Consider the following 16,886-nt stretch of genomic DNA (forward strand, 5'->3'; position numbering starts at 1 on the left):
ATTCTGTAATTTTTTTAACCACTTTGGCATTTTAATGTAATGGAAAATAAATATAGTCCCAACATAACAAGAAAACCCAAAAAGTATACGAAAAATATTTATTATCGTATAGGATAAGGATTTTTCTTGTTATTTTAGGATTATATCGATTTTCCTTTACTTTAAAATGAGTTCACAATCTTAGGTAATATTACTAAACTTTTGAATTTAGCGCCATGTATATATAGTTATGCGCCCGATCACTAGGTGATGCGCCAATCATTGTTTTATTCCTTAACACGGAAGTTTCAATGCTAGGTGGTAGTGTGCTATGCTCCGAAACTCCGAACATCAAAGGTTCCGATCTTCCGATAAAGCTTTCGCTTCTGAGTTCTGAGGCTGAGGCGGGATTACGAACGATTGGCACTGGTTGGGATGGTGTGGTGTATTCTGTGGTACTACTGTACTTGCTTTCATTTATTTATTTATATTAATATCAAACATACTAAAACAAAATGGAATTTGAACATTTACCTGAACTAAAATACGAACTAGACCTGTATGAGGATAAACCAGAGACAGTCGATATTTCCGATTTGTTTAATGATAATGGATCTGAAGAATGCAGTTTAAAAGTTGAAGAAGGAACTGAAAAAGGTAAGCAAATGAGCTCGTTCAGTTATAATTCAAGAACTATACTTGCAGATTTTTATAACATAAAATGGGAATTAACACCAACTATCAAAATAGAACAATTGAACTATTGAAGTTGACCTCCAGTTATATTCAGGATACATAATTAATATTTTAAAGTAAAATACATATAAAATATGAGTTTGGTGTTAATATTGAGAGTAGTAAGACTAGATACTTACAAGACAAATAACATGCCATGATTTTTCTGATGGATATTGTGATTTCATGTAACTGAATGAACCATCTTACAATAAAGTTGTCCCAGGGACTCTAAAATATTGGCAATACTGGCAATTAAAGTTTCAAGAAAATAGTTTCAGAACAACCTTATCTCTTTAATACATGCAACTTTTAGTTTACTTATTTTGAGCATATTTACCAAATTTTACTTGTAAGACTTCCAAGAGTGCAAGACCTTATTCTCATTTTTCTCACCTGTAATGATGTTTCTCTAAAATAGTCCTTACCTGGAAATCTTAACAGATGCTTTGTTTGCTTCTGGAACATTTTACCCCAGGAGATGCCATCATTTCAGTATAATTTTTGTTACAGTGGTGAAAGCCTTTTCATTATGGCTTGAAAAGATATTCAGTCATTTGATACTTGAACATGTTTTTTATTAGAATTATGACCTGCGTGATTTAACTATACCGCCAATGCAGCCAAAGTCCAATCAACTAATAAAATCAACTAGACAAGGCTGTGAAATTACTGTAGTTTAGTCACTATCACAGACCACTTGATTTGTGGCCACTATAAAGTTTTGCTGAATGATATGCCACAATATTTATAATGAAAATTTGGTTATTAAAATGTATATGATTAATTTTTTAAACAAAGTGTAGTAAAAATAGTATTTAACACAACAAAAAGCAAGAAAAAATATGAAATATTATCTACTCCATTCATTTACAGAATGCTTAGTCCATTAGTAAATCAACATTATGATGAGTAATAACAATCTTGGCAGATGTGTTGTGGTTCATCCTTAAGCTTCAGCAGCTTGGATAGACTTGGTTGCACACAGTTCACATTTTAGGCACCATCTTCTTACATCATCTTTACTGTTCACCTAATAGAATCTTTCTCAAACCTTTTGCAGAGTCTTTATAATACCAAAGTGTCCACCTGATTCACCATCAAACAACTGATGCAATGCTTCTGACACTTTACTTTTAGGTACAATCAATGGAAGCTTAGATTCTGTACCATTATCGTTCTCAAAGGTTCTATACAGATCATCTTTTGGTACTAGGCATTAGGCAATTCCATTGGCTCCAGTACGACTTGAACTTCTAGACTACATGCACTAATATCTTGCCAAGTAGGTCTCTCACTTCAATGCATCCAATCCAATACTCTTTTTATATAAAAATCATCTACTTGGATGTCTTGTAGCTGTTGAGGCTGCCATTAATCATTAATGACAGTGGTTTGTCTCACGGGGCAAAATTGTTCCTCCAATTTAAGACAGTGATTACAATTTGCACTGCATGGTCACCTCAAAAGAGCATCAGCATTTAAGTGAACCTTCTGCCATACAAGTATTTATGGAAATGCTTGCATGCCTTCACTATGCTTAGCAATTCTCTCCTGGTAATGCAATAGTTTCTTTCTGGTTTCGACAAGATTTTGCTAAAGTAAGCAATGACTTTCTCTTGTCCATCTTGGATTTGGGAGAGAATATAACACTCACTGTTGTGAGTTGCTCCTATTGCTGGCATTGGTGTCCGACACACATTTTCCTGCCTGTCTTGAGTAGCTTAAAATCGGGGCACTGATCAGAGCCATCTGTAGTTGTTCGAAAGCTTTTTGACACTCTTCACTCCATGTATACTCTTTGCCTTCTTCTATCATTTTTGTTAATGGCTTGGAGATGTTGGCAAATCCTTTGACAAAACGTCAGCAATATGTACATAAACCAAGAAACTTCTAATTTCGTGTTTATCTCTTGGTACTGGCCAGTTACAGTACTTAATTACTGTAAGTTTTTCAGGATCAGCTGTGACATCGTTACTTGTTACAATATGTCCCAAGTGCTTCACTTCTCGTTGAAACATGTGACATTTCTTCGGACTTCAAATTCACTGTCCTCAATCGTTGAAAGACTTGTGTCAGATTGTTAGCATGTTCATCGAAGGATCTTTTAACTACAATTACATCACAAACAGCATTACATAAACCAACAGCATAGCTGTGAACTGGCTCCATATCTACGCCAATATCTACTTTTTAGATCGAGTGTGGAGAACCAACAAGAACCGAAGAGAATATCCAATGTATCGTTTATTCTGGGCAAAGGATAACTATTTTTCTTAGTTACAGCATTGAGCTAGCGGTAGTCAATACAGAAACGCGTTGAACCATCTTTCTTCTTTACTAGAACTCCTGAAGATGTCCATGGACTGTTTGATGGTACAATTACCCCTTGTTTGTTCATATCTTTGATGATGTCTTCGGCTTCATCTCTTTTCGCAAATGGAAATTGTCTAGGTGTTGTCTGATTGGCTGAGCATCTCAAACATCTTTTACACAAACCTTCTCACAAAACAACAAAAAAAAAAGAATTATTTAATTTGGTGCAGTCGTGTATATATATATATATATATATATATATATATATATATATATATATATATATATATATATACAAAGTGTCTAGCAACCAGCAACTTCATGTAAAGTCTTACATTGCCATGTTATCAAATCCACTGGTAACTTTAACATCTTAACATATAAGATCGAATAATGTAAAATAAATTTAAACCAATAACTTTTAACGGCATTATGAACATTTGGACATTATGAACCTTGGACTGCTGGAAGTTGAATCAATCTTCACCTGTTGCTGGCTATTCTGCCATAACATAGACTTTTTAAATGCTGTTCGCATTTCACCGACAGCGACGGAGAAGTTTAAGAGTGGATATTGTGGTATTTTTTTTTTTTATCTCTATAATTCAATTTTAATAATGTTACTTAAAGTTCAATTCAAATTAACTAATAATATACTGTTGGAAGTGCATCATATGATCTTTTTGGTTATCTGTAAATTAATGTTTTTTACTGAAGTTTTTTCACATATTTTTTATATACCTACATGTACCATTACCACATGTCTTTTGCTCTGCTAAGTTGAGTTAATTTGTAAACTGTATTCAGTTCCAATTAATTGTCTATACAACATAATATTATAATGTCCATTATCATAAGCTTCTTTACACATTAAATATCTTTGACTGCTACATATCTTTTTAAGGTAACAAACTTATAATAACTTTTCCATGGATGTTTGGTTTTTCATATTGTTCTTTTTAGATGAACTGATGGTGCTTTCGGATTAGGAAGCGAAACGTCTTCAATAAATAGATGAAGTAGCCACCTTCTTTGTCTTTTATTTCTCCACTTTGACTGAAAAACACACCACTCTTCGAGTGTTCCTTAATTTATGTTGGATTGATAGTCGTACTCATTTTCTCGATATATATATATATATATATATATATATATATATATATATATATATATATATATATATATATATATATATATATATATATATATATATATATATATATAATATTAGTATTTCTTGGGTTTAGGTTCAATAAGTAATATTAAATTTGGAACTAGATCTAAAATGTACAAGATTAGGAACAAAAAGTTAAAGTTATTGTAAAATATATAAAAAAAATTACCAAAACGTAAAACGGGACACTGACATTAATGAATTGACTGAAATGTATATCTGATATCTCATGGTTTACTGTCATTATTATATAATTATTTTTATACTGAAACAAAGTGTCTACGAGGACCAGCAACTTCATGTAGAGCCTTACATTGCCATGTTATCAAATTTACTGGTAACTTTAACATCTTAACATATAAGACCCAGATATTTAGTGGCTCAAAACATGTAAACCTAGACACTGATCATGGAATATGGATTCTGAAAACGTTTTGTTGTTGTGATATAGCCCGATTGGGTTTTTTAATTATATACCTTTTATAACGGATTTTAATAAATTTTTTGTGATACATGGTATACAGCCAGCTACAGAAACATTATATATATATATATATATATATATATATATATATATATATATATATATATATATATATATATATATATATATATATATATATATATATATATTATTCACCACAGAACTAGATAACATTATTACAATTGATTGGTATAGAAAAAAGTGTAACTCTGCGAGATACCTCAACTACCACCATTCTTACCACAAGTGAAGCATGAAAGATAATTTAGTGAAACAAATGACCACAAGAGTTTGTAAACTAGTTGACCCTGTTTTTAGAAAGAAGATTCTCAACATCATTTTACAATTGTTCCTAGATAATTCTTACCTTGAATCCTTACTCAGGAAAATCATCTTCAACACATACTCTGTTATACAAAATACAGGTGCTATGAAAGTTAGCTCTGATTCCTATTTACTAACAATATTCCTAAAATCTCTTTTGTACTACTTCCATATATTAAGGATGTCTCTCTCAAATTGACCAGTATTTTTGCTCCGTACTTACCAAATGTAAAAATTGCGTATAAAAGTACTCTAGTTGTGGGATCTTTGTACAAGTCATTGAAAGACAAAGTACCAAACTCAGATAAAAGAGATGTTGTTTACAAACTTAGTTGTTTAGGCTGTGAAGGTTCTTATATAGGTCACACCTCCCAAAAAGTTTCCAGCCGTTTGACTCTTCACAAGAATTACATAAGGTTATACCCTGATAGATTTTACCTAGCCACACATGCTAACACAACAGGGCACTCTTTCGATTTTCAGAATGTAAAAATCCTCTACACGGAGATTAATTATTCAGAAATATTCCGAGATAGCTTTCATTTTTCAAGAGAAAGAAACCTTAAGAGCGTAGGCTCAAAATTTCGGGCCAATGCTTTTTAAATGCAATCATTTTTTTTAATCCTGAGAAAACTAACAAATATTTTTGAAAAATTTAAACGTAGAATGAAAGACTACATTATTACCGAGGGCCAAAAGTCCCTTAGAATAAACTAAAAGTGTTTTTGAATGAGATATTTAAAATTAAAAATCACACTAAATTTTCTCTTTTTTTCACCCCTGTAACTTATTAAAATAAACATTATAGAAGTTTTCAGGGACTTTCGGCCATCAGTAATAATGTATTCTTTCATTCTGCGTTTAAAGTTTTCAAAAATAATTATTAGTTTTTTTAGGATTCGAAAAAAGTGAATGCATTTAAAAAGCATTGGCCCGAAATTTTGCGCCTACGTTCTTAAATAAAAAGACAAATACCAACAATTTGAGCAACTTATACTCATTATTGTTAACTTTAGATAACTATAAATCTACTAATAAAGGCAATTCATCGTCAACAATATAAGTTTCATTATACTATTATCTTTACAGTATTATCATCATGTTAATAATAATGAATTCGCCCAAACCAATTGTTTTGTTTCTGATAAGAATATGTATAACCTAAATTATATATTATGACTACATGTTCTGTAATTATTTTGTAACATAATTTTATTTAAATGTTTTTAAATATGGATTTTGTGAAAAAACGTTTTTTGAAATAATTTTTTGGATAGTTTTCGCCATTATTTGTAGGAGTCAGATGAGTTGTTTATTCCATTGTTTAAACACTATGACAACTAACCTAAATTAGTGTAAGATACAAAATAATTTTTATTCTGTAATTTAAACACTGTAAAATGTTACTTTCTCTTAAAATCATAAAAAAAATAAAACATTTTATGAAAGTTAATACAAATTAAGGATTATTTCACTTTGAATTCTTAGTTCGTAAAGTAGATAGACATTGGATAAAAGAAGCATAGCATATGAAACAAGATTATTATGTAGTTATGTATTCCCAGTCAAAGGACATCATCATCATCACCAATTATCGATAAGCAAAATGGATTATGAATAAGACCGCCTAGGCCCTATCAAGTCCTAGTTATTGTCCTATTTAGTCCTACATCAGTGCTACAAAAGTCCATCAGAAGGAACATCAATTATAAGTAACTGCTTATATTCATTTCATCAGAGATTAAAAAAATTTGAGGACCAATAGTACCTACATGAAGACAAACGGAACGTAAAATATTTGGAAGGGAAGAGCTCTATTTTTTCTTTCTCTAAAGAAGTGAAAGATGAAACTATTAGTGCCTTATTTACACTAAAACCGGTATAAGATAGCCTATAGAAAAATTATAACAACTTATCTGATGGACATTTTCACAAATAGCACAAAATTTGATTCATTCGGCGGTCAAGAAGAGAATGGAGCCCGGTTTTGTTGAAAATATCGAGTATCCTCGCTGGAATTACAGCTTAAATCGTAATATCACATCCAACCAATCGAAAAAAAAAAGTTCTATACGAAACTATCTCTCAAGAATCGACAATCAAAACAATTTTAATGTTTACGTTATTTGAAACAAATATACGTTGTACAGGGAGCGCAAAAATCATTCCGTTCTGAATTTGTTACAATACTTGTAACTCCATAAAATATTTTTATATTTAATTTTTATTATTATTAATAATTATTAATTATGTTTTAGGTTTTCCTCCTTCAGTTGTTCAGGAAGATTATATAGACAATTCAATGTTGCAACAACGCAAAAGTGCCAATAGTTCAACAAAAAAGTTGAAAATTGAAAACAATCAATTCATTCAAAATATGACTGTGCATACCGATGAGAAACAGATTATTGCTAAAAACAAAAACAGACAACGTTTGCTCCCAGACGTTGATCAGTCAATGGAAAATACGCCTTTAAACGACGAAGAAAAATCTTTGCAACATGTTACATTAGATCATGTTTCTAATCTTTCAAAAGTAAAATCTTTCCAATGCAAAATTTGTTTCAAACAGTTCCCATCACGTCATAATTTAAAACGTCATATATCCACGCACCTTGGAGTAAAAAGCTTTAAATGCAATATATGTTTAAAGGAATTTTCTTCAAATGATACTTTAACAGACCATAAGCGCATACATTCTGGAGAAAAACCCTATAAATGTGATTTGTGCCAAAAGGAATTTATATCAAAGGCGCCCTTTAACAAACATATGAGATTACACACCGGCGAAAATCTTATAAAGTGTGATTATTGTCCCAAACAGTTTACATGTAACACACAACTTCAGAAGCACGTAGTAAGACACACTGGAGAAAGACAATTTCAGTGTGTTGTTTGTTTAAAGAAATTTACAACCAAAGGAAACCTGAACAAACATCTGCATACCCACACTGACCGTCATATGCCCCTTAAATGCATTACATGTTTTAAGAGATTTTCTACAAAAGACACACTAACAGACCATGAGCGCATACATTCTGGAGAAAAGCCCTATAAATGTGATTTGTGCCATAAGGAATTTATATCAAAGTCGCACTTCACCAAACATATGAGATTGCACACCGGCGAAAACCTTATAAAGTGTAATTATTGTCCCAAACAGTTTACATGTAACAGTCATTTTCAGATGCACATAGTAATACACACTGGAGAAAAACCATTTCAGTGTGGTGTTTGTTTCAAGAAATTTACAAACAAATCAAATCTGAGCAAACATCTTAAACGTTCCCACACTGGAAAAAAAACTAAGTCAGCCTTTTGAATGTAATATTTTTGTCATAAACGATTCAGTGACAATGACATAATAATGTGTTGAACACAGACGTACACATAGTGTATAAAAACCTTAGTAATATTATGATTCCGCCAAAAAGTTTAGACTTACACAGTATTTGCTAAAACAAACAGTACCGAAAGTGAACATTGTATTTATTTTTTAGTTTACACAATTAAAATGTTCAATTTTTTTTTTATTATGACACAATCTGTAGCAATCCAAACACAAATAAAGTTCTATAAGCTAATTTGCTGGCTGCGAATCAAGGGGTTCCTATTGGCGTGGTGAGGTCTTCTCCAGTGAAAAGTCCACTTTAGCCGTTTTTCAGGTTAGCTGGCCAGTTCCTTTTGAGTCTCCTATTGGCTTGGTGTTCCAGCAGAGGTTGGAGTAAGGGGTTACTATGTTATTAAAGTGCTTCGTGCTGTATTTAGTGATTACATCCTGTACGAACGGGATTCTTAGGTCCTCATGAAGTGTTAGGTTTGACACATACCAAGGTGCATCAGCTATCGTTCGGAGTATTTTTGATTGGTATCTTTGAATTATTGCTGTGTTTGACTTGCTTGAACATCCCCAGAGTTGGATTCCATACGTCCAGATAGGTTTTATGACGGTTTTGTATACAAGGATTTTGTTTTCAAGGCTAAGTTTCGATTTCCTGCCTACTAACCAGTTTAGATCTTTCATTCTTAGGTCAATTTGTTTTCGCTTCTTAAGAATATGTTCTTTCCAGGTGAGTTTTGAGTCAAGATGTATTCCTAGGTATTTAGTGCTAGAGGATTGGGGAAGTTAGATATTGTTAAGTGAAACTGGGAGACACGGGTCTCCTCACAAGGTAAAAGTCACTTGGACTGATTTTGTTTCATTCATTTTAATTCCCCACTTGTAAGACCATGTCTCGATTTCATTCAGTTGTACCTGTAGAATTTTAGATGCTATAATTGGATTTTCGTCGGCTGCAAGGATGACAGCATCATCTGCAAACATGCCAGTGATGGTTTCATTAGCCCTTTCGCTATGGGCTAAGTATCGGTTGCGCGTTGCTCATATACGGCACCGGGAAAATTGTGCACTTCGCGATAGAGACGGTCCCTCCGTAGTTTACATTCTTTATATTGAAGTGGTTAAATCGTTTTTCGTTTGTCGACATTTTGTTTATATTCGTTTTATCGTAGTACTGGATTTTTTTTTTCGTAAAACTTCAAAAAAACAGTATTCAGAAAGTACGGCGCTAGGGTGAGTGATGTGCTGCCGTGTATGTACGGCATCAGTATGGTGTATTTGCGGATCGTAACGTAAATGAACGTTACTAGTAGGCAAGATGGACAATGTAGAACGTACTATTACTATTATAGCTGTTCAAAGATGTAAATAATTAAAAATGTACGGTGACAGAACCTGAACGATGGAGATTAATTTGCGTAATAGTACGCCGCTCGCTCATTAAAGCTGCAAATAAAAATCGTACTTTTACGGCAACAGTATCGAAAGGGTCAGTGGAGGGTAGATCTGCTGTGCACATGTAATATTGGTCCAAGAACGCTGCCCTGTACACCAGATTTTATAGGAAAATTTTTGGAATTACTTTCATTCACTCTTGTTCGGAATTCTCTCCCAATCAGATAGGATTTTAACAGTTTCAGATACGTGATGGATAAATATTTCTTGATTATGTAAATCAAGCCTGTGTGCCAAACCTTATCAAAGGCTTGACTAACATCTAGAAAAGCAGCTGTGCAGTAATGTTTGCTTTCCATTGCAGAATTTATGGTGTGTACTATTCTATGAATCTGCTGTATTGTCGAGAGTGTTTTTTTCGAAAGCCAAATTGGTGGTTGGGTATCCATTCCTCCGTATTGGGGTCTGACTTAATTTTTTTTAACAGTAACGTTTCAAGTATTTTGGATACGACTGGCAGTAGGCTTATTGGCCTATATGATGAAACCTCGTTTGGATTTTTTCCTGCTTTTAGGATTAGTATTATTTCAGCGGTTTTAAAGAGCTTTGACCAGTAGTTTAATCGTAGAATAGCATTGGAGATGAGAGTAATCAGTATGATTCCTTTATCTGGTAGTTCTTTCATCATCTTGGGTGTTATTTCGTCCAGCCCAGGAGTTTTTCTAATGTTTAAATATTGGATTTCTTGTTGAACTTCATTTTTGGTTAGTGGTCTGATTACTGGTATGTTCTCTGGAATGTTATTTATGTCCCTTTCAATTTCAATATCTGGAGCCTCGTTGTTGGGAGTAAATACTTCAGCTAGGTGTTCGGCAAATAGCGTTGTTTTTTCTTCATCACTTCTGGTCTACTGTAGTGTTGGTCCCTATTCGTTTCTAATTGGAGGTACCCGAGTTTTGGGATTTTTGGAGTTTTTGATCGGTTTCCATATTGAGTTATCGCACCGGTTTAGATTTGTTATGTAGGTTGTAAATGACAGTTCTTGTGCTTCTTTGAGTGTGCGTCTTTAAGTTTAGATTTGAGTTGATTGCTTAGTCTGTTTAATGTAGTCTTCTTTGCTGGGGCATGGGTTTGGTGCCATTTGGTCCTAGCTTTTCTGTTTTGAGCTACTAACTTTTTAATTTCAGCTGGGATATATTGGGCTTTGCTACCTGTATTGTTCGCACGTGTAGCATTTTGTACGGCCTCTATAAGAGTGTTGTTTAAAGCCGTTAATGTTTTGTCTATCTCTCTTGTTGTTTTGATCTTACTTATATTTACTTATTACTTACTAATATTTTCTTCTAATTTGCTGCGGTGTTTTTCCCAGTTAGATCTCCCAGTGTGTAGCCTTGGTGTGGCCGTTTTGTAGACTATAAAGCTGATGGTTGCTATAATTGGGGAGTGGTCAGATGATAGATCATGAGAGATGCCCTGAGTGATAAATAGATCCAGCAGTTCAGGTGTTTGGCCAGTATGTAGGAGAGCCTGTTGACAAAGGGTGGTAGTTGTTTTCATGTATTAGGCTTACTAGTTATCTGCCTTTAGTTGTTGTGAGACGAGATCCAAATAATATATGTTTGCTGTTGAAGTCTCCCCTGCAATAAATTTTTGTCCTAGATTATCGAAGAAGTTTTTAAAGTATTTTTTTTTGTAAGTTGTATCGGGGTGGACAGTAGACTGCTGCGATTGTTAGTTCGTAAGACCTCATACTGACTTTTATAACTGTAGCTTGCAAGCAACTTTCAGCATACTTTGGTAGTTCTGCATGTTTAATAGTATTTTTTATCAGAATTGCTGATCCAGCGTGGGCTGTATTGTCTGGGTGGTTTGAGGAATAGATTGTGTAGTGGGATATCTTGAAGTAAGTTTGACTTGTGAAATGGCTTTCACTTATTGAGTGTTGTGTAGTAGAAATAACTCGACCTCATTTTTGTGCTTTGGAAGTCCATTGGCATTCCACTCTGCTATCTTAATGAAGCTATTGAATTTTAAATATAAGCGTTGTTAGAATGTTTCGGACCATGCTGTTTTGTTGTAGTAATTGTTGGAACATGTTTTTGAAAACCCCCCATGAATTTGTTCATCATGTCATTAATGTTTGATTGTTGTTCAGTACCATTTCTTACTGCATTAGCATAGCTGCCTTGCGATTGTTTTGGGTAATGGGTTAGAGGCACTGATGTTGCTATACTCATTGTAGGTCTAGTTGTTGTATTGTTAGCGTTTTGTTGAATATTCATACGATTCATACTTTTTTTGCAGGCTGACGTATTGTGTTCTCCACCACATTTGACGCACACAAATGGTCTGTTGCAGTATGATCTTGAGTGGCCATATGGCTGACATCTCATGCATTAGGTGATCCCTTTTGTTATTTTTGGAGGTTCCACTTGTATAGCTCTATTTTCAAGATTTGTCAGTTTGTCAGGAAATTATCTATCATGTCAACTATCCACAAAAAGGGCAGCAAGGATCAGTGTGAAAATTACAGAGGAATTGCGGTAAACAGCACAATAGGTAGGATGTATGGGAAACTTATTAAGAACAAAATAGAAAATGACTATAGAGATTACGAAGCAGAGGAACAAGCTGGTTTTAGAGCTGGGCGATCCACAGTAGACCACCTTTACTCTATTACGCGTTATTGAAAAAAAAAACAGCCGTCAATAAAGAAGTTCACCTGATGTACGTAGACTTACAAAAAGCATATGACAGTGTACCCCTAAGTAAACTATGGTCAACCCTACAGCAAACCAACATTAAGCCTGGTCTTATCAAAGCAGTCCAAAGTCTGTATAATGGAACGACTGCAAAAATTAAAACTGGATCAAGGATATCTGAAGGATTTAAGGTCACGAAAGGACTGAAGCAGGGTTGCTGTATTTCGCCTACCCTTTTCAAAATTTATCTGGAACAAGCACTCAAGCTGTGGAAAAGAAAATGTAATGGCATGGGAATTCCTCTCAATGACGAGACTACACTGTACACCTTATGTTTCGCTGATGACCAAATACTGATTGCTCAGGATCATGACGACTTGAGTTACATGACTCGGAAGCTAATAGAATAATATAACAAATGGGGTCTCGAAGTCAACATTAAGAAAACTGAAGCCATGTGTATTGGAGGGACAAAACAGTCCATTATATTAGACGATGGGGTAGAAATTAGAAACTGTGATGAATACAAGTACCTGGGTATGAAGATAACTCAAGATGGAACACTCGATGCTGCTATAAAAGACAGAAACATACAGGGTAGAAAAGCCATATCCATGATGAACGGAATTCTGTGGGACCAAACAATATCTAAAGCGAACAAACAACTCATATACAACACCATACTTAAAAGTGTAATCACATATGGCAGCGAAGTTTGGCAAATGAAACAAAGAACAGAGAAACTGTTACTAGCAACAGAAATGGACTTCTGGAGAAGAGCAGAAGGAAAATCAAGAAGAGATCGGATACCAAATGAGAGAATACGTGAAATGATGGGAGTTAAGCATACAATAGTTGATGACATAAAAACAAAACAGTTAATATGGTACGGCCATGTACAGAGAATGCCAGATGACAGGATTCCAAAACAGATTTTGACGTGGACACCACAAGGGAGAAGGAAAAGAGGAAGGCCGAGAAAAAGCTGGAGAGAGGGAATTGAAAAAGAACTAGAGGAAAGAGAAATCCCTCCAGGCCTATGGCTGAATAGAGAAGAATGGCGGTTAGGAGTCGGAAGGCGTCGGAGAACGCTGTAAACCGATAGTAGTAGTAGTAGTCAGTTTGTAAATGTCTTTGTTGTTTTCTGCTGGTTGCTATCGCAACTTATCTTTACCGTGTTGTCTGCTAAGGATTTTGTGATGTATTGTGTGTTTTCTGCTATTAGATCTATTTGTTTTATCATTTCATTGTATTTAATTACTCCGTAGACGTATATTGGAGGTGGTTTTGATGGTTTATTTGCGTTTTCGTTAGTTTTAGTGTATTCTTATTCCTCTTAATCTGGGAGTGTTAGAGAACTATATTTATTACTGTCTCTGATGGTCTATTGGTAACATCCACTTTTCTTCTTTTCAAGGATTTTTGGACTACTTGCCAAGGATTTTCTTTATTTTGCTCGCTCTCATCAAGTCCTAAGAATTCTTCATCGCTAGTTGATGATCTTCTATGGTGGTGTCGGCTGTTATTTATTGCATACTGTGTGGGTATTGGTTGAGCTTCAATATTCTGAGGTTGCTGGTGTTGTGGTATGTATGTGTTGCAAGGTGGGCACATCCTGTATAGTAAGTCCATTATTTGTTGACAACATTTGTTGGTTGTAATTAATGTATTAATTTTTTATCTGCTAGTCAATTAGTTGACCACTTTTATCATTACACTGATAAGCTAATTTGTTTTGTTTTTGATTTACACTTTCCGTAGCACTATTGATAACGGGACCAATCGACTGTATAAATTTTCAAAATGTACACCATTCCAAGTCAAACAAACTTCATTACGATTTTTCAGATTATCCAACATATTTATAAAGAGTGGTTGCTTCAGTTTTTGAAAAGAGGTTATTATCTTTTGTCGTACTTCTCCAATATCTGCTGGCGGAACTTCTGAGTTAAATTCGCGATAGCCAATTCTGACAGGGGGCAGGGGGCTCTAGATTTCAAAGATGGACAATCACTTCGGGAAAACAAACCATTTTGTCATTTGATCTCAAAGCTATAAAACGTTTAATGTAAATCATTTACAGGTGTGTTTTGCCAAAGTAAAAGTTTTAGTACGTTCTTCAAAGTGTATTTGTTTGTGATTCGAGTTTATACATACGGTAATTGAATCCCAAACCTAAATAAAAATAAAATTAAATCTTTGTTTTTTTACAGTACGTCTGAAACACGGAAAGTAAAATTTACATTCTCTCAATAATTTTTGTGGTTGTAAGGTCGGCAGAGATCTTTAGTTGAGGCCGAGGCAGTTTTTGGAGCTGGCCACGTTATATTTTGTAAATTACGCCTTACGTTTTCTACTAATAACTTTATGAGACTTTTGGGGAAATTTATCTGATGAAACAGCATTTTTCTTCAGTCTTCTCAATTTAGTTTCAGGTGTTATTATAATTTAAATTAAATGTAAATATATTAAAATATAAATAATATTTTAACCAACACTTACTTGGAAAGTAATCGTTATCAGTAAAATGTAAACTGTACACAGTCATGTACTTGGTTATACGTTTGCCAATTCGCAAAATGCATTGCCAAACTTTTCTCATATTCTCGTCCAGCGGAAACTTATGTATGGATTTTTTTTTGTGAATTATAATAGGATGAACATTGAGAAACACTGTAATAGTTTTTTGAAGTCGAAGTCATTGTTAATTACAATAAAAACCGGTCGCTAATATGTATACAAATTAATGACAATTTCAAGGTTTTCCCGAAGTGGATGCTTTTGAAATCTACCACCAGACGTCGCCTACTTTGCGGTTCGTCGCGAATACTGTTTACTTCAGCATGTCCCAAATGTATGCGTCAGGTGTTGTCAGATCAGGTGAGTGAGCTGGGTACTCGATGTCTGTTCTACCTGAAATTATTCTGTTTTCAAAATGTTCGTGAAATAGGCTAGAAAACGTATAGATGTATGGCCCATTCTGTTGAAACAATTGCCTGTGCATCTGCAGATTTGTGCACGGCAAACATTTCGTATATCTCTAACAAAGGTGTACTAATGTTCCCTCTCTAATGCTCATGGTTAACGGTAACTAGATGCTCATTCTTATCTTTAACAAAATAAGTAACACTGTGAAGTGGTTTCTCTACAATGATATCTAGGCGTTCAAATCTGAGAAGTGTCTTAATATAACCGTTGAGGTGAATGTGACTTTCACTCGTTCATGGACTCATCACTCATTCACAATAAACTTATCTTTGTCTTTGTTTGCAATGTTTAGTCTTTGTCAAATTTAAACGCGGTAAGGATAACCGCCAAGAGAATGCGTTCTTGATTATTCTTGATAATAATTTCTTAACGATTGTTAACATTAAACTTTTACTGGGGCCTTGTTGCTTGTCGATATTTTTTGTACTTGTTTGAAACACTTTTTTCAAACTTGCACCATTATTCCGTCCATTTTCGTATGAGCGAAATAATGTATTATAAATATTTATAATAATCTATTATAAATATTTTTTCCTCGGTTATAGGAACCATTTTCACAACGGTTTTAATAATAGAGCACTGTTACTATAATTGTTAATGACAAAAATATGCCCAATCAACTAAATAAGTATTGCGTCGCAATTTCACAGTCGCCTAAATTTCGGTGGTTAATACCGTACAGTCTCTTGTCGTATTCCTCTACATGTACGACCCCCTTTCCATATCAGTTGGCCCACCTATGGAATTTGTAGTTTAAGTCGATTACCATAAACAAATTTTACTCTGTATTTTTTTATAAGTTCCCATATTAATTATGTCATTTTTATTAAAAAAATTACCCTTAGGGTTTTTTACTTATTTTCAACAATAAAAAAAATCATTAACCCTGGCTATACATTCACTTGTGTCAGCATACGTTGATTTTTTCATAATTGCGTTAAATCCATAGGTACATATGAAAAAATTACATCAAAACAATAATATTGTCAGTTAATGTCAAATGTATTTTGTAGTATTGTAAAGCTTTTTAATCTTTGTGGATTGTACAATGGGTCGAGGTAAAGTTATCGATGAGGAAATTTGTTCAATTATTATTAGATTTTTTAATTCTGGAAAATCCAATTCGGAAATCGCGAATATGCAATTGTCACGCTATAGTGTAAGAAATATAGTCAGAAGATACAAAACTACAGGTTCGGTCATCACAAAAGCTAGAAATGTACGAAAAAGTAAAATAACCCAAGCAGATTGAATAATTAAGACGCATTATAGTGAAAAATCGACGAGCAAATTATATAGAGTTAAGCGTTTTGTGAAGTGACGTTATTGGAAGATCAACATGTCACCGAGATGCCCACAAATTAGGATTTGGTACTTACGAAGTAAGTTTTATTCGCTCCGTGCGTGACCATGGTAGGGGTACCTTGAAACGATGCCAGCGTGCGTAGC

At 33.9% G+C, this 16,886-nt stretch overlaps 1 protein-coding gene across 1 annotated transcript; it reads left to right on the forward strand.

The window, feature by feature from the left end:
• The first annotated feature begins 205 nt into the window (after positions 1-205).
• Positions 206-16,264, forward strand: LOC140443859 (uncharacterized). Its single transcript, XM_072535344.1, has 2 exons — positions 206-636; positions 7,271-16,264. The coding sequence occupies exons 1-2, from the start codon at positions 495-497 to the stop codon at positions 8,332-8,334; spliced, it is 1,206 nt and encodes a 401-aa protein (XP_072391445.1). The 5' UTR covers positions 206-494; the 3' UTR covers positions 8,335-16,264.
• Positions 16,265-16,886: the final 622 nt, after the last annotated feature.

The sequence above is a fragment of the Diabrotica undecimpunctata genome, chromosome 6, assembly GCF_040954645.1.
Source record: "Diabrotica undecimpunctata isolate CICGRU chromosome 6, icDiaUnde3, whole genome shotgun sequence".
In the NCBI taxonomy this organism is placed as follows: domain Eukaryota; kingdom Metazoa; phylum Arthropoda; class Insecta; order Coleoptera; family Chrysomelidae; genus Diabrotica; species Diabrotica undecimpunctata.

Bases quoted from the DNA above. Each gene is read 5' to 3' on its own strand.
- LOC140443859 (XM_072535344.1), top strand. From the start codon at position 495: ATGGAATTTGAACATTTACCTGAACTAAAATACGAACTAGACCTGTAT. The intron at 637-7,270 runs GTAAGCAAATGA...ATTATGTTTTAG, and splicing joins TGAAGAAGGAACTGAAAAAG to GTTTTCCTCCTTCAGTTGTT.